This window comes from Bufo bufo, chromosome 7, assembly GCF_905171765.1.
Source record: "Bufo bufo chromosome 7, aBufBuf1.1, whole genome shotgun sequence".
In the NCBI taxonomy this organism is placed as follows: domain Eukaryota; kingdom Metazoa; phylum Chordata; class Amphibia; order Anura; family Bufonidae; genus Bufo; species Bufo bufo.
Window position 1 is genome coordinate 102,718,196 of NC_053395.1, and position 23,944 is coordinate 102,742,139.

Genomic DNA, 23,944 nt, shown 5'->3' on the forward strand with positions numbered 1-23,944 from the left:
CATGAAAGATATATGTGAGCTGCCACAAGACATAGACATACATGTCTGGTAACAGATGGTTGGGGCCGCACAGAATGGTATCGAGGGCCGCATGTGGCCCCCGGGCTGCAGGTTGTGCACCCCTGCCCTAATCACATATGGGGATACACAGCCCACAGATGACTAGAATTGTACTAGGCGCAGTCCGTACAATGATGCTATGTGAGCAGCCTACCCTGATGCTGACCAGGCCAAATGACCTGTCACATACAGAATAACTGCTACTGACAGTAGGGAATGTTTTCAGTATACAGCACGGACAAGAACCAGTAGGCGTTCATCCATTGCTATAATATTCAATAAATGCAATGCGTCTTTCAAAATCACTTCACATAAACTCAGAACTATTTTTCACAATTCATTCTGTCACAGAAGCGCTAAAGAGAACACGTTCCCTCTAAACATAAGCCAGACCACTATTCGCTAGGGTGGGGTACAACAACATTCATTATCCATTCTCTGATGTGGTTCCTATTTCTCATGGCGCTCTTTTACATCACACTACGCCGGTCAAAGTTTTTCCCTAATAAATATCCCTCCGCCGCTTGCGAAAAGCAGAGCCAATCAGCTAGCCGGGTCTTGGAACTTTCCTTATATGGTCAGGCCAGTGGGGAGTATAAAGCCGGTGCCGAGCCCAGTTTTGTTCAGTGACCGCTTGCATATTGTCAAGGTTTGGGAAGACTACACGCGCAACTCAAGGTAAGAACGGTGTCCGATGAGAAGCCTTTTCTGTGGGCTTTGTTTGTTTGTAGTAAGGGTGTTAAGATTAGTCTATAACCGTACTGCTTATGTCGTGTTGGCTGCTCCTACTGCCTGTATACAGCCTGCTGTAACGCGCGCATTGAGCCTTTTTCTTGTAGTTCTGATAAAACTCGAATTGGAGTTGATTTCATCTTCTGTTACTCTACTGGTCCTGGGCGTATAATGCAGTGGCAGTACTAGATGTCGCTAGTGGAAAGCTGTGCAGTCCTGTCTAGGGTTGCAGTAGGTGATAAAAGAGGACGCAGAGCGCTTCTCCGCCATGACTATGGGAGCGGCCAATACGCGCTCCACGGTGTTCCCTCCCACTGCTGCTAATCTCTCCTGTTGCCTTATTTGGTCATCTTGCGGGACTTCTTTGTTTTGTGGGCAGTACAAGCCCATACGCCCCCTTCAGGCTGCACATAGCAGCTCTACGACGGTTTTCTGATTGCCTTCTCTATTCGTTTAGCTCACTATGGAAGACGATATTGCTGCCCTTGTTGTTGACAATGGATCCGGAATGTGCAAAGCTGGCTTTGCCGGAGATGATGCTCCCCGTGCTGTCTTTCCTTCTATCGTGGGTCGCCCCAGACATCAGGTATGTAAAGGCTTGTGTTAGGGTACTTTCACACTTGCGTTTTTCTTTTCCGGCATAGAGTTCTGTCACAGGGGCTCTATATCGGAAAAGAACTGATCAGACATATCCCCATGCATTCTGAATGGAGAGTAATCCGTTCAGGATGTCTTCAGTTCAGTCATTTTGACTGATCAGGCAAAAGATAAAACTGTAGCATGCTACTGTTTTATCTCTGGCAAGAAAAAACTGAAGACTGGACGGAACGCCGGATCTGGCATTTTTCCCCATAGGAATGTATTAGTGCCGTCCCGGCATTCAAAATACCGGGATGCTGGACCCATCCTTCTGGTCTGCGCATGTGCAGACTGGTAAAAATGTGAAAAAAGATACAAGATGGATCGGTCTGTCTGCATGACAAGCGGAGAGACAGATCCGTTCTTGCAATGCATTTGTGAGATGGATCCGCATCTGGATGTTTCACAAATGCTTTCAGTCACATCCAGATCGGCGGATCCGGCAGGCAGTTCCACTGACTGAACTGCTTGCCGGATCACACTGCTGCAAGTGAGAATAGCCTTAACCACATCCGCAATGAAATAGTGACTCTTTAAATCGCATTGTGTATTAACCCTGCATTCTGCTCAATGAATGTTAACTTGGCAAAAGTTGTGGCATTAGACTACTACTGCTTTGTTCACTGTAACTTATGCTAGTGAGTAAAGGGAATGTTTTAAGCAGTGCACAGTGCTATGGATTTCTTCAGACATAACGGGAACTAGCCTGATTCTCATGGATTACCGGTAAATAGGGAAGTTGTTCATTAACCAACCTCTTATGTGTAATGATGGACTCCTAATGATAACTTTCTGATGGCAGGGAACTAGGGGTGCAACACATAAAAGGGTTGTCACTTCAGCATCTGACACTTTATCATGTAGAGAAAGCTAATACAAGCTACTTACTAATGTATTGTGATTGTTCATATTGTCTCCTTCTCTGGCTGGATCTTTATTTTTATTTTTCTGTCACACTATACGCCTTGTTTCCATAGTTATGACCATCCAGCAATCAGAGGTGCCCCTGCCTGCACAAAAAAGAAAGCAGCAGCCAATGTGCAATTCCCACAGTCCCAGCCATATGGCCGGCACTTTTTCCTATAGTGTGTAATCAAGGACACATCTACAGGGTGGTCATAACCTTGGAAACAAGCAGTGTATAATATGATGGAAAAATGAATCCAGCAAAGCAGGCTGTATTGATAATCATAATATTAGTTAATGCCTTGTATTAACTTTCTCTACATAATAAATGTCACTTGCTGATGTGACACAACCCCTTTAAAAGGGAACCTGTCATCAACCTTATGCTGCCCATATTAACGGCAGAATAAAGTACAGGTGAGTTGATTTCAGCGGTCTGTCATTTATAAGTTAAAAGTAAGTGGTTGCTGAGAACCAACATTGCAATCTTTACATACTAGGCCTGGAAAAGTCATGGTTATTCATGAATTCCTGCCCACCTGCTGATGACTGACAGGCTTCTACCTAGTTTTCTCTCTAGGAGAGAACTGCCAATCGTCAGCAGATGGGCGGGAGAGCAGGAGATTATGAATAACCATGACTTTTCCAGGCCTGTGCTGCAATGGTTATGATACTGGTTCTCAGCAACCACTTTTAGCTCATGAGTGACACATCGCTGACATCAGCGTTTCTGCTTGTTGGGGAAACTAATGGTTATGAAGGGCTTTGATCTTTTAACCAAAAGGCCTGCTGCCCAACATCTGCCTCTAAACTAAGTTTTTTGAGTGGGGTGTGTCACAATAACTAGTGAAAGCTAATTTCACATGCAAAAAGAGTCGGTTGGGGCCAGAGCTCGACAGTAACAGAATGCTCAGAGCCCATTCTAGTTAATGGGGGTTACTGTTTCAGATGCAGCCGATTCTTGGCACTCTATGGCCTCTTTCACAGTCCTGGATTTGCTCCGTATGTGTCGTGTGTGTGCATTGCGGGAAACCCATGCAAGTGTGCACGCAATTTCAGTCAGTTTTGACTGCAGTTGCATTCAGTTTTTATCATGCGGGTGCAATGTGTTTCGCACATGTGTGATAAAAACTGAATGTGGTACCCAGACCCAAAAAGTAAGTGGTTGCCGAGAACCAACATCACATTGAAGTGAATGGGTCTGGATTCAGTGCAGTGCATTCACCTCATGCGAATGCGTGAATAACCATGACTCTTTTCCAGGCCTGTGCTGCAGTGGTTATGATACTGGTTGTCAGCAACCACTTTTAGCTCATGAGTGACACACGGCTGACATCAGCATTTCTGTCACTAATTTATGCTGCCCTCAGTGAGGTCAGCATAAAGCTGACAGGTTCCCTTTAATGGGTTTGACCCATCAAAACATGATGCAAATAGACTGCATTCCCTTTTTTGTTAACAGTACGATCTACTGATTATCCATTGGAGATCATGCATAAAGCAGTGATGTACCAGATTTTTTTTTTACCCCACAAGACTTTTTTTTTTTTTATTCTCCCCTCCCTGGGGGGAGAATGCTGCCATTTTTTACTCTAACACTGATAAATCGCGGGCCGCAATGCTGCACAGCATGGCCTGTGATATCAGCTGGGAGGAAGGAGTGGCTGTATGCTGGCAACTGCTGATGGAATCGCATTGGTGCAGTCGCTGTACTCTATTACACCGGGCCCTGCACACAGCAGTATTCACACATAAAGTATACCAATCCTCTGCGGTAGCGCAATCCATGTAGTACTCACTATGACACTCCTGCACTGGCAGGCTGGCCAGGCACTCACTTCGTCATGCACATGCTCCGCCTGCTTCATTAATAAAGTGGGAGGGGCATTTGAGTGACCTGCCTGCTAGTACAGAAGTTTCATAGTGAGTACTACATGGATTGCCTACACGTTATATGTGGATACTGCTGTGTGCGGGCCCTGTTGTAATAAGTACAGTAACTGCATCGGGCCCCGCTGTGATTTCAACACCAGTTGCTGGCCTCCAGCCCCAGTATTGGGGGTCACTATTTGCACAGGGACACTGTTATGGGGAGGGATCTGTGGATGACACATATAGAATATTATGCTAATCTTATGCGATTGCAAGGCAATCCTTGGATGATGGACACATTTGCTACAACATGGGTCTGCAATCTGTTATGCGTTTCCTCCAATACCGATTTATTCCAAGAGTAATTCAGAAAATTGTACAAGAGAATTCAACTGTTATCCTGGAAACCCCCCCCCCCCCCTTACTTTTGGACAAAGAGGAGTTGGTTCTCCTCTCTCCAGCCCGTGGACTCTTCCGCCCAGGAAAGACCTTCTACATCAGGGGCCCATCCTTCATCCCCATCCAGAGTTTTTAAGACTGACGGCTTGGATCCTGAGGTTGAAATACTGAAGCGTCAAGGTCTTTCAGACCAGGTCATAGCCACTCTCGGGTCCAGTAGGAAGAAGGTAACATCGCCAAATTTTTAGTTATATGGCAGGAGTTTCTACACTTGGTCAGGGGAATCTTTTCCAAACCTAGTTAGACCAAAGTTTCAAAAAATCTTAATTTCCTTCAACAGGGTTTAGAACTGGTACTCTAAAAGTACAGGCATCAGCACTCAGCTGTTTCTTTGATGCCAAGTTAGCAAATCAGATGGCTTTAGTAGATTCATCAGGGCAGCATAAAGATTAAAGCCCACTTTGAAATCACAAGTCCCTTCCTGCAACCTTAACACTGTTTTAAATGGCTTAACTATGAGTCAGTTTGCCTCCGGAAGACTGTCCGCTCAATTTCATCTTTCAAGACAGCGTTTCTGATTGCGATCACTTCCACAAGAAGGCTGGGTGAAATACAGGCTATGTTTCCCTATCTTAGAATCCTGGAAGATGGGATAGTACTCAGACTAGACCCAGGGTTCCTGCCTAAGGTGGTATCTGATTTCCACAGGGATCAAGAGATCATCCTCCTGTCTTTTTGTAATAACCCAAAAAATAGCAGGGAAAGTTCCTTTTACACGTTAGATGTACGGTTCTGAAATACTTGGAGGTCTGATAGTCTTGTTCAATTATCAGGGAAAAACGGGTAGAGTTTGTCTAGGTCTTCCATTACCAGGTGGCTTAAGTGCACAATTTCCCATTGTTATACCACTCTGGGGTTCTCTTGTCCAGCCAACTTAAAAGCGCATTCAACTAGAGCTAGGTCTTCTGCTGAGAAAGTGGGGGGCCTCCATGGAAGACATTTGTAGGTAGGCAACCTGTTCCAGTGTACATGCTCTAAGCATTACTGCTTAAATTCTTCCAAACTGTCCTTTTGGATGTAAAGTCATTCAGGCAGAAGCCACCCCGATTTGGATATCTCCTTGTGGAAAAATCAGAATTGGACTTGCCGGTAATTCTGTTTCCATGACAGCCTGTTATTCCCTCCCAAATTATTTGCTTAATTTTGAGGGTATACCTTCTAATTATATAATTGCTTAGATTTATCTCCACCTCTCACTCTTGTAATTTTGGAAAGCACTGGTGTATGGTGGAGGGGGAAGGTGTTTCAACCTTTCTCTGTTCCTGCCCCCACAGGGGTCAATCTCCTTGTGGTCTCAAATGGAATTGCTAGTAAAACTTTATTTTTTATTATCCCTGTGTTTTTTTTTGTTTTTTTTTGGTGGGGGGGCAACTAAGAAAATGGTTAATCAGCCATTTGTTTTGTTTGGAATAATACTTATGACTAGTATGGGCATTTTGGAACATGGCAATGCCTAGTATCTTTAATTTTTTTTTATATTAAAGACCTTATGCTTTCCCCAATCTCTTCATAGGAGAGCTGCTCTAGCCCCAGGAGCAAAGTATTTGTTTGGAAACCTGCCTCTGCTTGGATAAATGTTTTCAATCAGTGTGATCAATGATCAGACATTAGCCCTGGGTGTCTGAACAGCAAAACTAAGTTGGTATGGCGCCCACTGCACTCTGGTGTGCCACTTTTAAGGCCCCCAAGTGCCATGGTGGCCATTCTCTATCCTGCCTGTGCGAAAGCCACAGGCCAGTCCCCTGGTTACACAGAGCAAGGTCTAGGCTGGTGATCACATGACCACAGTGAACAGGTTCAAAATGTATGTATGACACATGTCCTTTAGAAAACTGCAAATGTGTTTTTTACAGTAGTTGTAGTATGATATATATTGTGTGGTTCTCTTTTCAAGGGAGTCATGGTTGGAATGGGACAAAAGGATAGCTATGTAGGAGATGAAGCTCAGAGCAAGAGGGGTATCTTGACCCTGAAGTACCCAATTGAGCATGGTATTGTCACAAACTGGGATGACATGGAGAAGATCTGGCACCACACTTTTTATAACGAATTGAGAGTTGCCCCTGAAGAGCACCCTGTCCTACTGACTGAAGCGCCTCTTAACCCAAAAGCAAACAGGGAAAAAATGACACAGGTATTACTACGTAGTTAATAATTACAACTGTCTAAATATTACAAAATGCATAATTAATTTAATTTGCTATCCATACAGGGTTCTCTTGTTTCAAGTCTACTCTTGGGATTACATACAGGTTCCATTTGTAATGTCTTCTACTTGTACAACTAACTGTGTGCAGTATGACTGTTTCAAGCTTTAACTTGATGACTTGCACTTCAGTTTGCCTCCTAAAACCACATGCTGTGACATAGGTGTTCAAAAATTACATTTAAACTTAGTCTTGCATGGTTTGCCCACGGAGTATTCCTTTCCTGTCTTATTTTTTTTTTTTTAAATTTATATTTTTTTTTTCCTTCTACAGATAATGTTTGAGACTTTCAACACTCCTGCAATGTATGTTGCCATTCAAGCTGTACTATCTCTGTATGCCTCCGGACGTACAACTGGTATTGTGATGGACTCTGGTGATGGTGTTACTCACACTGTGCCAATTTATGAAGGCTATGCACTGCCCCATGCTATTCTACGTCTTGACTTGGCTGGACGTGACCTGACGGACTACCTCATGAAGATTCTTACTGAGAGAGGTTATAGTTTTACTACCACTGCAGAGAGAGAAATTGTGCGTGATATAAAAGAGAAGTTGTGTTACGTGGCTCTAGATTTTGAGCAAGAAATGGCTACAGCTGCTTCTTCCTCCTCTCTGGAAAAGAGCTATGAGTTGCCTGATGGACAGGTGATCACCATCGGTAATGAGAGGTTCAGGTGTCCAGAAGCCCTCTTCCAGCCTTCCTTCCTTGGTAAGAACAATGGTGCATATTTACTAGTAATACGAATTATGACTTCAGGGCTCTTTCACACGAGCGGATCCACTGCATGAAAAGGTGCCAAGCCCCATTCCGGACTGCAGAGATGCAGAGCATTAACATGATTGATGCTCTTTGCCTCTGACCTTTTTACTACAAAATCGGTGACCACTTTATCTCACTTGTAGTAAAAAGGTCAGAGGCATGAAGCATTATTAATAATGTTAATGCTCCGTGTCTCTGCTGTCAAACAGGGCTTTGCACTCACACAGATTACCCACACAGCATCCGCTCGTGTGAAAGAGCCCTTAGACAGGCTGCGCCAGATTTATTTTAGTGGCTCAGGCTGCATAAGTGGTGTTAGAATAGACATTTGTCTAGTTTAGTAAGCCATAGTTGGTACAAAGTGTGGCCATGCCCCTTCTACAGCAACACCCTGACTCCCTTTTCAAAGAAGTCAAAAGTGTAGAAACCCCAATTGTGCAACTTCACATTCTAGATGTAGACAAACTGGTAAATCTGGGTCAATGTTTTGTTAAACCCATTATCTTTTAGGTATGGAGTCTTGTGGTATCCATGAAACAACATACAATTCTATTATGAAGTGTGATGTGGATATTCGTAAGGATTTGTATGCCAACACTGTACTGTCTGGGGGTACCACAATGTATCCAGGAATTGCTGACAGAATGCAGAAAGAGATCACTGCACTAGCCCCAAGCACCATGAAAATAAAGGTATTGACATAGTAGAACTGTAACTATGCATCTGGGGTTTCTTGATGTCTAATTACTATGTATTTTTATTCCCAGATTATTGCCCCTCCAGAACGCAAATATTCAGTTTGGATTGGAGGATCCATTTTGGCCTCTTTATCAACTTTCCAGCAGATGTGGATCAGCAAACAGGAATATGATGAGTCTGGGCCCTCAATTGTCCATCGCAAATGCTTCTAAATGACCTGACCCTTGTATTGAGTGTACTTGCGCAGAAAGATTACATTGGCATGGCTTTCCTTTTTGTTGGCGCTTGGCTCAGGATTTGGAAGAAAAACTGGAATGTAGGTGGCAGAAAAAACTTATCTTCAGTACATCTAAGGATTGATTTGAAGTTGACACCCTGTGTGATGCATTGTTCTGGAATTGTCATTCTGGATGCTGCTCAGTTGGCGCTCTTTAAATAGTTATGTTGCTTATTTGTGCAGCTATATACCCAACATGTCTTATGTTCTGCTTTGAACACTCTAACTCAAGCTCATGAATGGGTTATGTTCATAACACTTGAAGTTTACATTGTCACTGATCTTTGAGGTGCAAGGGTGTCACCTGAAAAATTAAATGAAACTTATTAAAAAAAAGTTTAATGTGTCTTAATTGAGATGTAAAAGTACTTAAAACTGTCATTTGGAAAGCTGTTATTTTAGAATGTAGCATGTATCAATGTGCTATTACTCAGTCTAAAGGCTATGTACACCTTAGACAATGGGGGCATATTGCTAGGATAGTCCCCCATTGTCTGATGGGTGCAGGTACCACCTCTGGGACCTGCACCTACAAGGAGGAGGGCGCACTGCGCAGCCACCCTCCATTCATTTCTATGGAGCTGCCAAAAATGGCCAAGCGCTGGCTTGGCTATTTTCGTCGGCCCCATGGAAATGAACGGGAGCTGTGGCCGTGCATGCAGTGTGCTCCCATTCACTTCAATGGAAGAGGTGGGGAGCTGTGCCTGGTGGTGGACGGACCTTAGGTCCTCCAGCCACTACTCTCCCCAGCTCTGTTCTCCTTGTATGTGCGGATCCCAGTGAAAGAAGGATGCACATGGCTACAAAAGTTAACATTTTGAGTACATGATTTTTAACAATTGACGTATCCCCAGCATAGGTCATTAACATCCTGCTGTTCATTTGTTTGAAAGTACACTGCTTCATCCATAGTTGACAGAGCTGGTTACAAAATCGCTGCATGCATTGAAGTGGATGGTGCTGTGTTCCAGTATAACGTTAACAGACCATTAGAAGTTCAGCCCACCAAAATTATATATTAGGGGCCCAACCATTGATGGTAGAATCCTGGACAACCGCTTTAATACAAGACCGGGCTCATATTTCTAAGGCTACTTTCACACTTGCATTTTTCTTTTCCAGCATAGAGTTCCGTCACAGGGGCTCTATACTGGAAAAGAACTGATCAGTTTTATCCCCATGCATTCTGAATGGAGAGTAATCCGTTCAGTTTGCATCAGGATGTCTTCAGTTCAGTCGTTTTGACTGATCAGGCAAAAGAGAAAACCGTAGCATGCTACGGTTTTATCTCCGGCTTAAAAAAAACTGAAGACTTGCCTGAATGCCGGATCCGGCATTTTTTCCCATAGGAATGTATTAGTGCCGGATCCGGCATTCGGAATGCCGGATCCGTCCTTCTGGTATGTGCATGCGCAGACTGAAAAAAAGGTGAAAAAATAAATGCTGGATCCGTTTTTGCCGGATGACACCAGAAAGACGGATCCGGCATTTTTTTTAGACTGATCAGGCATTTTAAGACTGATCAGGATCCTGATCAGTCTTACTAATGCCATCAGTTAGCATACATTTTGCCTGATCCGGCAGGCAGTTCCGGCGATGGAACTGCTTGCCGGATCTCTCTGCCGCAAGTGTGAAAGTAGCCTAACTATGCAGGCTGAGGGTAAATGTTGAAGGCAAAGCATCATTGGACAACCTAATTAAAACAAGTTTGTGTTTGTTTCACTTTCTACACTAACAAATTATCCACACTAACTGCAATGAGAAGGTAACATGTACAGAGTAAGGAGAGGAATGCTTGTTAATGTAACATGGCACTCTGTTGGTCTTTTCATTGACTCTGACCCAACAACCAGATCACTGCATTGCATCAAATATTTGCACCCCATGCAGCAATAGTTTGCATTTTAGGCTGTCCATAGCTGATCTATAGCCTAAAATATGCAGACTGCTTTGTAACAGATGCATACTGAGTTAACCCTTAGGATACTGGAGTTTTCTTACCTATTTTCCGTGAGCCATAACCTTTCTTTTTATATTTTCAGTCACATAGCTGTGTGTTTTGCGCAGGACAGGTTGTAATTCCTAATGCCACCATTAATTGTGGCATAAAATGTAGTAGAAAGTGGTAAAATTCCAAATGGGGTGGTATTGGAAACACAATTACTCCACTGTTTTATGGGTCTTGTTCCCACGGTGTTCATGGCAAAACTTACCCATGCCCTTTATTCTCTGGGTCAGTACGTTTACAAGGATGCCCCAATATGTGTAGGGTAAATGTAAACACTTTTTTTGGCACAATCTGTAGTTTTTGTTAATTTTGCAGTGTGCATGACTTTTTAATCAAATAAAAAAAAAAAATAATTTGGTAGGTAAGAAATGGCAAATTGGCCAGTTTTAGCCCTTTTTTTCCATTACATCATTTGCCACATTGGAAATTTTTAAATATTTTAATAGTATGGGAGTTTTCTGTCACTAGGATACCTTGATTATATTGTCTAGGTATTTATATGGAAAGGGGGTGATTTTTAAACTATTTAGTAACTATTGTTTGTGATCATTTTGAAGCTCAGGTGCCTATAAATAGAACAAAAGTCAATCAGGGATTTTTAAATTGACATTTAACTGCCACCGGACCGCCTAATGCAGGATCGCGTTCCAGAGGCAGCTGATTCATTCCTCCAGGACGTGCCATCTCGCGAGATTTCCTGTGAACACTCACACAGGCGCACGTTCACAGGAACTGCAGGTAAACTAGCTGATCTACAGCCTGCCAGCGGCTATCGTTCGCTGGCAGGCTGTAGATTTTTTTTTTTTTAATATATATACACCCCTAAGGCCCCTTTCACACGGGCGAGTATTCTGCGCGGATGCGATGCGGGAGGTGAACGCATTGCACACTGACCCATTCATTTCTATGGGGGTGTTCACATGAGCGGTGATTTTCACACAACACAGGCCCCATAGAAGTGAATGGGGTTGCGTGAAAATCACAAGTAAGTGTGGATGCGGTGCGATTTTCACACACGGTTGCTAGGATCCAATCAGGATGGAGACCTGATCATTATTTTCCCTTATAACATGGTTATAAGGGAAAATAGCATTGGAAATACAGAATGCATAGTAAAACAGCGCTGGAGGGGTTAAAAAAAATAAAAAATCATTTAACTCTCCTTAATCCACTTGATCGTGTAGCCTGGCATCTGCTTCTGTCCCCTTTACTGAATAGGACCTGTGGTGAGCATTAATTATAGTTCAAGGACCTGTGATGACGTCACTCCGGTCATCACATGATCTTTTACCATGGTGAATCACCATGGTAAAAGATCATGTGACGTAGAATGTGATGACCGGAATGACGTCACCACAGGTCCTGTTGCTGCAAAGATCAGATGAAGCCAGAAGGAGATGCCGGGCTGCGAACAAGTGGACTAAGGTGAGTTTGTTTGTTTTTATTTTTTTCTTTTACACCCCTGTATTCAGAATGCTATTTTCCCTTATAACCATGTTATAAGGGAAAATAATACTATTTACAGAACACCGATCCCAAGCCCGAACTTCTGTGAAGAGGTTTGAGTACCAACACGTGCGAATTATTTTTTTTTTATCACGTGAGTGCAAAATGCATTACAATGTTTTGCATTCGCACGGAAAAATCACGGGTGTTCCCGCAACGCACCCGCACCTTTTCCTGCAACGCCCGTGTGAAAGGGGCCTAACAGGTATATTAGACACTGTTTTAATAACAGCGTCTAATATACCTGCTACCTGGTCCTCCTGGTGGTCCCTTTTGCTTGGATCAACCACCAGAAGACACAGGCAGCTCTGTAATAAGAAGCACTACACCCCTCCCCCTGTCACTTATTAACCCCTGATCACCCCATATAGACTCCCTGATCACACCCCTGTCATTGATCACACCCCTGGCCGTATGTGTTTTGCGGATCCGCAAAACACGGACACCGCAGATCTGTAAAACGAATACGGACTTCTGAATGGAGCCTTACAGGGGGGTGATCAATGACAGGGTGGTGGTCACCCCATATAGACTCCCTGATCACCCCCTTCCTGTAAGGCTCCATTCAGCTTTTTTTTTTTTTTTTTTGGCACAAGTGTAAGAAAAAATAAATACATTTTTCGCTAAAAGTCTCATTCCACTAACTTGTGACAAAAAATAAAATCTCACATGAACTCACCCTCACGGAATCCAAATGTGTAAAAATTTTTTAGACATTTATATTCCAGACTTCTTCTCACTCTTTAGGGCCCCTAAAATGCCAGGGCAGTATAAATGCCCCACATGTGACCCCATGTCAGAAAGAAGACACCCCAAGGTATTCGCTGAGGGGCATATTGAGTCCATGAAAGATTGAACTTTTTGTCCCAAGTTAGCAGAAAGGGAGACTTTGTGAGAAAAAACGAAAATCAATTTCCGCTAACTTGTGCCAAAAAAATTATCTTCTATGAACTCGCCATGCCCCTCATTGAATACCTTGGGGTGTCTTCTTTCCAAAATGGGGTCAGATGTGGGGTATTTATACTGCCCTGGCATTTTAGGGGCCCTAAAGCGTGAAGTCTGGGATCCAAATGTCTAAAAATGCCCTCCTAAAAGGAATTTGGGCCCCTTTGCGCATCTAGGCTGCAAAAAGTGTCACACATGTGGTATTGCCGTACCCAGATGTCGGGCAATGTGTTTTGGGGTGTCCTTTTTACAAATGCCCATGCTGGGTGAGATAAATATCTGTCAAATGACAACTTTGTAAAAAGGGAAAAAGTTGTCTTTAGAGATTTCTCTCACCCAGTATGGGTATATGTAAAGACTCCCCAAAACACATTGCCCAACTTCTCCTGAGTACGGCGATACCACATGTGTGACACTTTTTTGCAGCCAAGGTGGGCAAAGGGGCCCACATTCCAAAGAGCACCTTTAGGATTTCACAGGGCATTTTTTTTTTTTTTTTAACATTTTGATTTCAAACTACTTCTCACGTATTAGGTTCCCTAAAATGCCAGGGCAGTATAACTACCCCACCAGTGACCCCATTTTGGAAAGAAGACACCCCAAGGTATTTTGTGATGGGCATAGTGAGTTCATGGAAGTTTTTTATTTTTTGTCACAAGTTAGTGGAATATGAGACTTTGTAAGGGGAAAAAAAATCATCATTTTCTGCTAACTTGTGACAAAAAATAAGTTCTATGAACTCATGCCCATCAGCGAATACCTTAGGCTGTCTACTTTCCGAAATGGTCATTTGTGGGGTTTTTCTACTGTCTGGGCATTGTAGAACCTCAGGAAACATGACAGGTGCTCAGAAAGTCAGAGCTGCTTCAAAAAGCGGAAATTCACATTTTTGTACCATAGTTTGGGTAAAAGTTATAGCGTTTTACAAAAATTTTTTTTATCAAAGACATGTAGAACAATAAATTTAGAGAAATTAGGTGGTTAAAGGATAACTCACATTTGGACCCACATTTCAATTTTCCTATATGTAGTTACTATTCCCATGATATTCCAGAATCACTAACTATTAGACTTACCTAGAGTTGAGCGAACACCTGGATGTTCGGGTTCGAGAAGTTCGGCCGAACTTCCCGGAAATGTTCGGGTTCGGGATCCGAACCCGATCCGAACTTCGTCCCGAACCCCATTGAAGTCAATGGGGACCCGAACTTTTGGGCACTAAAAAGGCTGTAAAACAGCCCAGGAAAGAGCTAGAGGGCTGCAAAAGGCAGCAACATGTAGGTAAGTCCCCTGCAAACAAATGTGGATAGGGAAATGAATTAAAATAAAAATGAACCAATATCAATTGGACAGAGGTCCCATAGCAGAGAATCTGGTATTACGTCAGCAGAGAATCAGGCTTCACGTCACCCACCACTGGAACAGGCCACTGTCACACATTTAGGTCCCGTAACAGAGAATCTGGCCTTATGTCAGCGCAGAATCTGTCTTCATGTCATAGCAGAAAATCAGGCTTCACGTCACCCACCACTGGAACAGGCCACTGTCACACATTTAGGCCCCGGCACCCAGACAGAGGAGAGGTTCATTCAACTTTGGGTTGCCCTGCAATATAATGGTAAAATGAAATTAAAAATAGTATTGAATGAGGAAGTGCCCTGGAGTAGAATAATATATTGTTAAGGGGAGGTAGTTAATATCTAATCTGCACAAGGGATGGACAGGTCCTGTGGGATCCATGCCTGGTTCATTTTTATGAACGTCAGCTTGTCCATATTGGCTGTAGACAGGCGGCTGCGTTTGTCTGTAATGACGCCCCCTGCCGTGCTGAATACACGTTCAGACAAAACGCTGGCCGCCGGGCAGGCCAGCACCTCCAAGGCATAAAAGGCTAGCTCTGGCCACGTGGACAATTTGGAGACCCAGAAGTTGAATGGGGCCGAACCATCAGTCAGTACGTGGAGGGGTGTCCACAGGTACTGTTCCACCATGTTAGTGAAATGTTGCCTCCTGCTAACACGTTCCGTATCAGGTGGTGATGCACTTAGCTGTGGCGTGTTGACAAAACTTTTCCACATCTCTGCCATGCTAACCCTGCCCTCAGAGGAGCTGGGCGTGACACAGCTGCGTTGGCGACCTCTTGCTCCTCCTCTGCCTTCGCCTTGGGCTTCCACTGGTTCCCCTGTGACATTTGGGAATGCTCTCAGTAGCGCGTCTACCAACGTGCGCTTGTACTCGTGCATCTTCCTATCACGCTCCAGTGTAGGAAGTAAGGTGGGCACATTGTCTTTGTACCGGGGATCCAGCAGGGTGGCAACCCAGTAGTCCGCAAACGTTAAAATGTGGGCAACTCTGCTGTAGTTGCGCAGGCACTGCAGCATGTAGTCGCTCATGTGTGCCAGGCTGCCCAGAGGTAAGGACAAGCTGTCCTCTGTGGGAGGCGTATCGTTATCGTCCTGTGTTTCCCTCCAGCCACGCACCAGTGATGGGCCCAAGCTGCTTTGGGTGCCACCCCGCTGTGAACATGCTTCATCCTCATCCACCTCATCCTCGTCCTCCAGTAGTGGGCCCTGTCTGGCCACATTTGTACCTGGCCTCTGGTGTTGCAAAAAACCTCCCTCTGAGTCACTTCGAAGCGACTGGCCTGAAAGTGCTAAAAATGACCCCTCTTCCTCCTGGGCCACCTCCTCTTCCATCATCGCCCTAAGTGTTTTCTCAAGGAGACATAGAAGTGGTATTGTAACGCTGATAACGGCGTCATCGCCACTGGCCATGTTGGTGGAGTACTCGAAACAGCGCAACAGGTCTCGCATGGAGGCCCAGTCATTGGTGGTGAAGTGGGTCTGATCCACAGTGCGACTGACCCGTGCGTGCTGCAGCTGAAACTCCACTATGGCCTGCTGCTGCTCGCACAGTCTGTCCAGCATATACAAGGTGGAGTTCCACCTGGTGGGCACGTCGCATATGAGGCGGTGAGCGGGAAGGCCAAAGTTACGCTGTAGCGCAGACAGGCGAGCAGCGGCAGGGTGTGAACGCCGGAAGCGCGAACAGACGGCCCGCACTTTATGCAGCAGCTCTGACATGTCGGGGTAGTTGCGAATGAACTTCTGCACCACCAAATTCAGCACATGCGCCAGGCAAGGGATGTGCGTCAAACCGGCTAGTCCCAGAGCTGCAACGAGATTTCGCCCATTATCGCACACCACCAGGCCGGGCTTGAGGCTCACCGGCAGCAACCACTCGTCGGTCTGTTGTTCTATACCCCGCCACAACTCCTGTGCGGTGTGGGGCCTGTCCCCCAAACATATGAGTTTCAGAATGGCCTGCTGACGTTTACCCCGTGCTGTGCTGAAGTTGGTGGTGAAGGTGTGTGGCTGACTGGATGAGCAGGTGGAAGAAGAGGAGGAGGAAGCTGAGTAGGAGGAGGAGGAGACAGGAGGCAAAGAATGTTGCCCTGCGATCCTTGGCGGCGGAAGGACGTGCGCCAAACAGCTCTCCGCCTGGGGCCCAGCCGCCACTACATTTACCCAGTGTGCAGTTAGGGAGATATAGCGTCCCTGGCCGCGCTTACTGGTCCACGTATCTGTGGTTAGGTGGACCTTGCCACAGATGGCGTTGCGCAGTGCACACTTAATTTTATCGGACACTTGTTTGTGCAGGGAAGGCACGGCTCTCTTAGAGAAGTAGTGGCGGCTGGGAACAACATACTGTGGGACAGCAAGTGACATGAGCTGTTTGAAGCTGTGTGTGTCCACCAGCCTAAATGACAGCATTTCATAGGCCAGTAGTTTAGAAATGCTAGCATTCAGGGCCAGGGATCGAGGGTGGCTAGGTGGGAATTTACGCTTTCTCTCAAATGTTTGTGAGATGGAGAGCTGAACGCTGCCGTGTGACATGGTTGAGATGCTTGGTGACGCAGGTGTTGGTGGTACATCCCATGTTTGCTGGGCGGCAGGTGCCAACGTTCCTCCAGAGGCGGAGGAAGAGGCCGAGGCGGCGGCAGCAGCAGAAGAGGCTGAGGCGGCAGCAGCAGCAGAAGAGGTAGCAGGGGGAGCCTGAGTGACTTCTTTGTTTTTAAGGTGTTTACTCCACTGCAGTTCATGCTTTGCATGCAGGTGCCTGGTCATGCAGGTTGTGCTAAGGTTCAGAACGTTAATGCCTCGCTTCAGGCTCTGATGGCACAGCGTGCAAACCACTCGGGTCTTGTCGTCAGCACATTGTTTGAAGAAGTGCTATGCCAGGGAATTCCTTGAAGCTGCCTTTGGGGTGCTCGGTCCCAGATGGCGGCGGTCAGTAGCAGGCGGAGTCTCTTGGCGGCGGGTGTTCTGATTTTGCCCACTGCTCCCTCTTTTGCTACGCTGTTGGCTCGGTCTCACCACTGCCTCTTCCTCCGAACTGTGAAAGTCAGTGGCACGACCTTCATTCCATGTGGGGTCTAGGACCTCATCGTCCCCTGCATCGTCTTCCACCCAGTCTTGATCCCTGACCTCCTGTTCAGTCTGCACACTGCAGAAAGACGCAGCAGTTGGCACCTGTGTTTCGTCATCATCAGAGACGTGCTGAGGTGGTATTCCCATGTCCTCATCATCAGGAAAAATAAGTGGTTGTGCGTTAGTGCATTCTATCTCTTCCACCCCTGGGGAAGGGCTAGGTGGATGCCCTTGGGAAACCCTGGCAGCAGAGTCTTCAAACAGCATAAGAGACTGCTGCATAACTTGAGGCTCAGACAGTTTCCCTGATATGCATGGGGGTGATGTGACAGACCAATGGGCTTGGTTTGCATGCGCCATCTGTGCGCTTTCTGCAGAAGACTGGGTGGGAGATAATGTGAACGTGCTGGATCCACTGTCGGCCACCCAATTGACTAATGCCTGTACCTGCTCAGGCCTTACCATCCTTAGAACGGCATTGGGCCCCACCAAATATCGCTGTAAATTCTGCTGGCTACTGGGACCTGAGGTAGTTGGTTCACTAGGACGTGTGGCTGTGGCAGAACGGCCACGTCCTCTCCCAGCACCAGAGGGTCCACTAACACCACCACGACCATGTCCACGTCCGCGTCCCTTATTAGATGTTTTCCTCATTGTTCCCGTTCACCACAATTTTGAGAATGGCAAATTTGGGAATGCTTTTTCAACCCAGGAAAAAAAGTCTGCTTTGACGGTCACTACAAATAACTTGACCAGCTAAAACACTGCAGATTTGGTTGAATAGAGATGTGAGACCTGTTTTTTTTTGCGCTGTGTGACAGGTATAGGTTTAATCACAGAATCATACTTCTATCAGCACGCTAGCGTGTGTCTTAGGTTTTTCTGAATGACACTATCAATAACTTCAATGTAAGATTTTCTTTTTGGGATAGATTTCAAGTAGGCCTGAAATACCACAAACTAGTTATTTTCAGAATGGCAAATTTGGGAATGCTTTTTCAACCCAGAACAAAAAGTCTGCTTTGACGGTCACTACAAATAACTTGACCAGCTAAAACTGTGCAGATTTGGTTGAATAGAGATGTGAGACCTGTTTTTTTTTGCGCTGTGTGACAGTTATAGGTTTAATCACAGAATGACACTTCTATCAGCACGCTAGCGTGTGTCTTAGGTTTTTCTGAATGACACTATCAATAACTTCAATGTAAGATTTTCTTTTTGGGATAGATTTCAAGTAGGCCTCAAATACCACAAACTAGTTATTTTCAGAATGGCAAATTTGGGAATGCTTTTTCAACCCAGAACAAAAAGTCTGCTTTGACGGTCACTACAAATAACTTGACCAGCTAAAACTGTGCAGATTTGGTTGAATAGAGATGTGAGACCTGTTTTTTTTTGCGCTGTGTGACAGTTATAGGTTTAATGACAGAATGACACTTCTATCAGCACGCTAGCGTGTGTCTTAGGTTTTTCTGAATGACACTATCAATAACTTCAATGTAAGATTTTCTTTTTGGGATAGATTTCAAGTAGGCCTGAAATACCACAAACTAGTTATTTTCAGAATGGCAAATTTTGGAATGCTTTTTCAACCCAGAACAAAAAGTCTGCTTTGACGGTCACTACAAATAACTTGACCAGCTAAAACTGTGCAGATTTGGTTGAATAGAGATGTGAGACCTGTTTTTTTTTGCGCTGTGTGACAGTTATAGGTTTAATCACAGAATGACACTTCTATCAGCACGCTAGCGTGTGTCTTAGGTTTTTCTGAATGACACTATCAATAACTTCAATGTAAGATTTTCTTTTTGGGATAGATTTCAAGTAGGCCTGAAATACCACAAACTAGTTATTTTCAGAATGGCAAATTTTGGAATGCTTTTTCAACCCAGAACAAAAAGTCTGCTTTGACGGTCACTACAAATAACTTGACCAGCTAAAACTGTGCAGATTTGGTTGAATAGAGATGTGAGACCTGTTTTTTTTTTGCGCTGTGTGACAGTTATAGGTTTAATCACAGAATGACACTTCTATCAGCACGGTAGCGTGTGTCTTAGGTTTTTCTGAATGACACTATCAATAACTTCAATGTAAGATTTTCTTTTTGGGATAGATTTCAAGTAGGCCTGAAATACCACAAACTAGTTATTTTCAGAATGGCAAATTTGGGAATGCTTTTTCAAACCAGAACAAAAAGTCTGCTTTGACGGTCACTACAAATAACTTGACCAGCTAAAACTGTGCAGATTTGGTTGAATAGAGATGTGAGACCTGTTTTTTTTTGTGCTGTGTGACAGTTATAGGTTTAATCACAGAATGACACTTCTATCAGCACGCTAGCGTGTGTCTTAGGTTTTTCTGAATGACACTATCAATAACTTCAATGTAAGATTTTCTTTTTGGGATAGATTTCAAGTAGGCCTCAAATACCACAAACTAGTTATTTTCAGAATGGCAAATTTGGGAATGCTGTTTCAACCCAGAACAAAAAGTCTGCTTTGACGGTCACTACAAATAACTTCTAAAACTGTGCAGATTTGGTTGAATAGACATGTGAGACCTGTTTTTTTTTGCGCTGTGTGACAGTTATAGGTTTAATCACAGAATGACACTTCTATCAGCACGCTAGCGTTTGTCTTAGGTTTTTCTGAATGACACTATCAATAACTTCAATGTAAGATTTTCTTTTTGGGATAGATTTCAAGTAGGCCTCAAATACCACAAACTAGTTATTTTCAGAATGGCAAATTTGGGAATGCTTTTTCAACCCAGAACAAAAAGTCTGCTTTGATGGTCACTACAAATAACTTGACCAGCTAAAACTGTGCAGATTTGGTTGAATAGACATGTGAGACCTGTTTTTTTTTGCGCTGTGTGACAGTTATAGGTTTAATCACAGAATGACACTTCTATCAGCACGCTAGCGTGTGTCTTAGGTTTTTCTGAATGACACTATCAATAACTTCAATGTAAGATTTTCTTTTTGGGATAGATTTCAAGTAGGCCTGAAATACCACAAACTAGTTATTTTCAGAATGGCAAATTTGGGAATGCTTTTTCAACCCAGAACAAAAAGTCTGCTTTGATGGTCACTACAAATAACTTGACCAGCTAAAACTGTGCAGATTTGGTTGAATAGAGATGTGAGACCTGTTTTTTTTTTGCGCTGTGTGACAGTTATAGGTTTAATCACAGAATGACACTTCTATCAGCACGCTAGCGTGTGTCTTAGGTTTTTCTGAATGACACTATCAATAACTTCAATGTAAGATTTTCTTTTTGGGATAGATTTCAAGTAGGCCTCAAATACCACAAACTAGTTATTTTCAGAATGGCAAATTTGGGAATGCTTTTTCAACCCAGAACAAAAAGTCTGCTTTTACGGTCACTACAAATAACTTGACCAGCTAAAACTGTGCAGATTTGGTTGAATAGAAATGTCAGGTCTATTTTTTAGTCGCTGGGTGACAGGCTCAACTTGCCCCTGATGTAATATATGGCCAAAAAATAACCTCACTGTTGATGGTTAAATGCACTTGGGTGAAACAGGCTCAGCCTGCAGCTGATGTAGTATATGGCCAAAAAATAACCAGACTGTTGATGGTTAAATGCACTTCGGTGACACAGGCTCAGCCTGCAGCTGATGTAGGATATAGCACAAAATAACCACACTATCGATGGTTAAATACACTTGGTGATAGCTCGTGCTGGCGCACCACAAGTCACAAAATGGCCGCCGATCACCCCAGAAAAAAAGTGATCTAAAAACGCTCTGGGCAGCCTCAAAAAAGTGAGCAAGTCATTAATAGCACTTCAATGATCCACAGCTGCAGATCGATCACAGAATGAAGTCTTTTGGAGGAGTTAATCTGCCTAATCTCGCCCTAACGTCGCAGCTGCAACCTCTCCCTATGCTTGAATCAGCAGAGTGACGTGCAGCGCTACGTGACCCAAGCTTATATAGAGGCTGGGTCACATGCTGCACTGGCCAATCACAGCCATGCCAATAGTAGGCAAGGCTGTGATGGCCTCTTGGGGCAAGTAGTATGACGCTTGTTGATTGGCTGCTTTGCAGCCTTTCAAAAAGCGCCAAGAAAGCGCCGAACACCGAACCCGGACTTTTACGAAAATTTTCGGGTCCGTGTCACGGACACCCCAAAATTCGGTACGAACCCGAACTATACAGTTCGGGTTCGCTCATCCCTAGACTTACCTCATATTTCAGAAGATTTAGCTCTTGGCAACCAGTCTGCATAAAACTGCAATTTCACTATTCTGTTAAGATGGCTGCCACAGCCCTGAGGCTAATTCTGCCTGCCCTCATTACCCACAATGCATTGAGCTCCTTGTGCACTAGCTTCTGCACCTCAACCAATGGTTGCTCTCCATACTAAACACGCCCTCCATCACATACACTTTAGGAAGTGGCTGGATTGTGGAGCCTCAATTTAGCTTGGACACAGCAAACTAATGGTAAGCAATAATTATATACGATCACTACCTTCCACTATTTTCTTATTCATGTTATGTTTGTGGTACTAAAAAAAATATTCACCATACGGTAAACATAAAAAATGACAGTTGCCGTTTTTGTACACTTAAAGGGTTATGAAAAAAAAAATTAGTTTTATGCCAAAAAAAAAAAATATTTTTCCTCATTTCCCTGGTTTTCTTCTGGCCCTTTGTTTACTTGTACTAAAAACAATCTCTGCCCCTCCCCCTGCTCTGCTAAGGGAGTGGATACAAGAGCTGCCCTGAGTGAAATGTCTGCCTGCTGGGAGACTCTGCAGCATGTTGTATGTGTAGGACTACAAGTCCCAGCTGTATAATTACACTGCTAAGGGAGTGAATACAAGAGCTGCCCTGAGTGCTGGGAGACTCTGCAGCATGTTGTATGTGTAGGACTACATGTCCCACCTGTATAATGACACTGCTAATACACACAGGATCTTCCCCCCTACCTTCTTGTGCAATGCTCTCTAGTCTGTCATTTCCCAGTCTCCTCACTGCCTGCAGAGCTGTGCAGCTGAAGGGGTTAAGATTCCTAGGATAGAGCACACAGCCGGCAGTGAAGGGGGCGTGGCCAGCACAGTGACGTTTCGTTTACAGGCTTGTAAACGACCTTTATCAGAGCAGAGAGAGAAGCTGACATCACAGGTCATGTGACCCTCAGTGAAATCTGAGAAACCAGCCACCAGAGATAGTGAGTGAATTGGAAAGCTGTTACATTTGCTTAGTTAGGAACATAGAGAGAACAAAAAAATAACTCTGATAACCCCTTTAATTTCTTCATAAATAAAAGGTGATCAAAAAGTCATACACACCCCTGGATGGTATTGATGAAAAGATCAGATTGCGCCGCCAAAAAAGCCCCCATACAGCTCCGTTCACATAATGACACACAAAATATGGCGACCAAAAAGTAAAACTGTTTTCTTCCCCTTCTTTTGAATATTACATTTTTTCCCACTATCAAAACGTAAACATATAGGGTATCGCCAGATTTGTACTGACCTGTAGAATAAAAGTAACTGGTCAGTTTTATTGTACATTGAATGTAGGAATTAAAAACATGCAGAACTGTGGTGGAATTTTTTTTTTTCCTTCAATTTAACCACATTTTGAAGAGAAAATTTCCCTGCTTCCCACTACATCATATGCAATATTAAATGGTGGCGTTGGAAAGTACAAGTTGTCCCGCAAAAAACAAGCCCTCAATATGGCTATCTGAACCGATAAATAAAAAAAAGTTATGGCTGTGGGAAGGCAGGGAGCGCAAAACGAAAATGCGAAAAAAAAAAATCCTGTCCTGAATGGGGTTAATATTCATATATATTTATATATATATATATATATATATATATATATAGAGGTGTATATATACATATTTTATATATAAGATTGGCAGAGTGAGATATCAATGCATTATAATTTTTTTTTTTATATATAGCAAAAGAAAACAGCAGCACACAAACGTGGGTGCAAGTCCTTATGGGGGGCCTGTGACCAAGGTCCCAAATGCATACAAAAGAAAAAAGGCAGCACTCCAGATTAGTGAAGAAAAGTGGATGGTTTATTCACCTATCTAGCAGCAACGTTTCAGCTCTCATTGGAGCCTTTGTCTAGCTGAATAACATGCATAGTGACATAAATAAATAGTGCAAGCAATTTACAGAATCACAAATCCATAATTAAGTAATAAAGTGCAAGTGCATCAAAATGTAACAACATTAAAAATATAATTCATCTATAACCATAATCATACCTAAATTGATTGTGGGCATCATATAAAGTGATCGATACAGTGATAATATCAATGTAAATACATGATTGCCAATCAACATATAAAGTGTACACAGTGCATAACAATCACAAGTTGATTAAAACCTTAAAAAAACTTCGTATCAGTCACGTTGAATCGTGGAGACATAGTGGAGTCTG

General features: G+C 43.8%; 1 protein-coding gene across 1 annotated transcript; it reads left to right on the plus strand.

Moving 5' to 3' along the window:
- Positions 1–595: 595 nt before the first annotated feature.
- Positions 596–8,950, plus strand: LOC121008493 (actin, cytoplasmic 1). Its single transcript, XM_040441089.1, has 6 exons — positions 596–738; positions 1,250–1,378; positions 6,563–6,802; positions 7,149–7,587; positions 8,149–8,330; positions 8,406–8,950. Exons 2-6 carry the CDS (start codon positions 1,256–1,258, stop codon positions 8,547–8,549), a joined length of 1,128 nt encoding a protein of 375 aa, XP_040297023.1. The 5' UTR covers positions 596–738; positions 1,250–1,255; the 3' UTR covers positions 8,550–8,950.
- Positions 8,951–23,944: the final 14,994 nt, after the last annotated feature.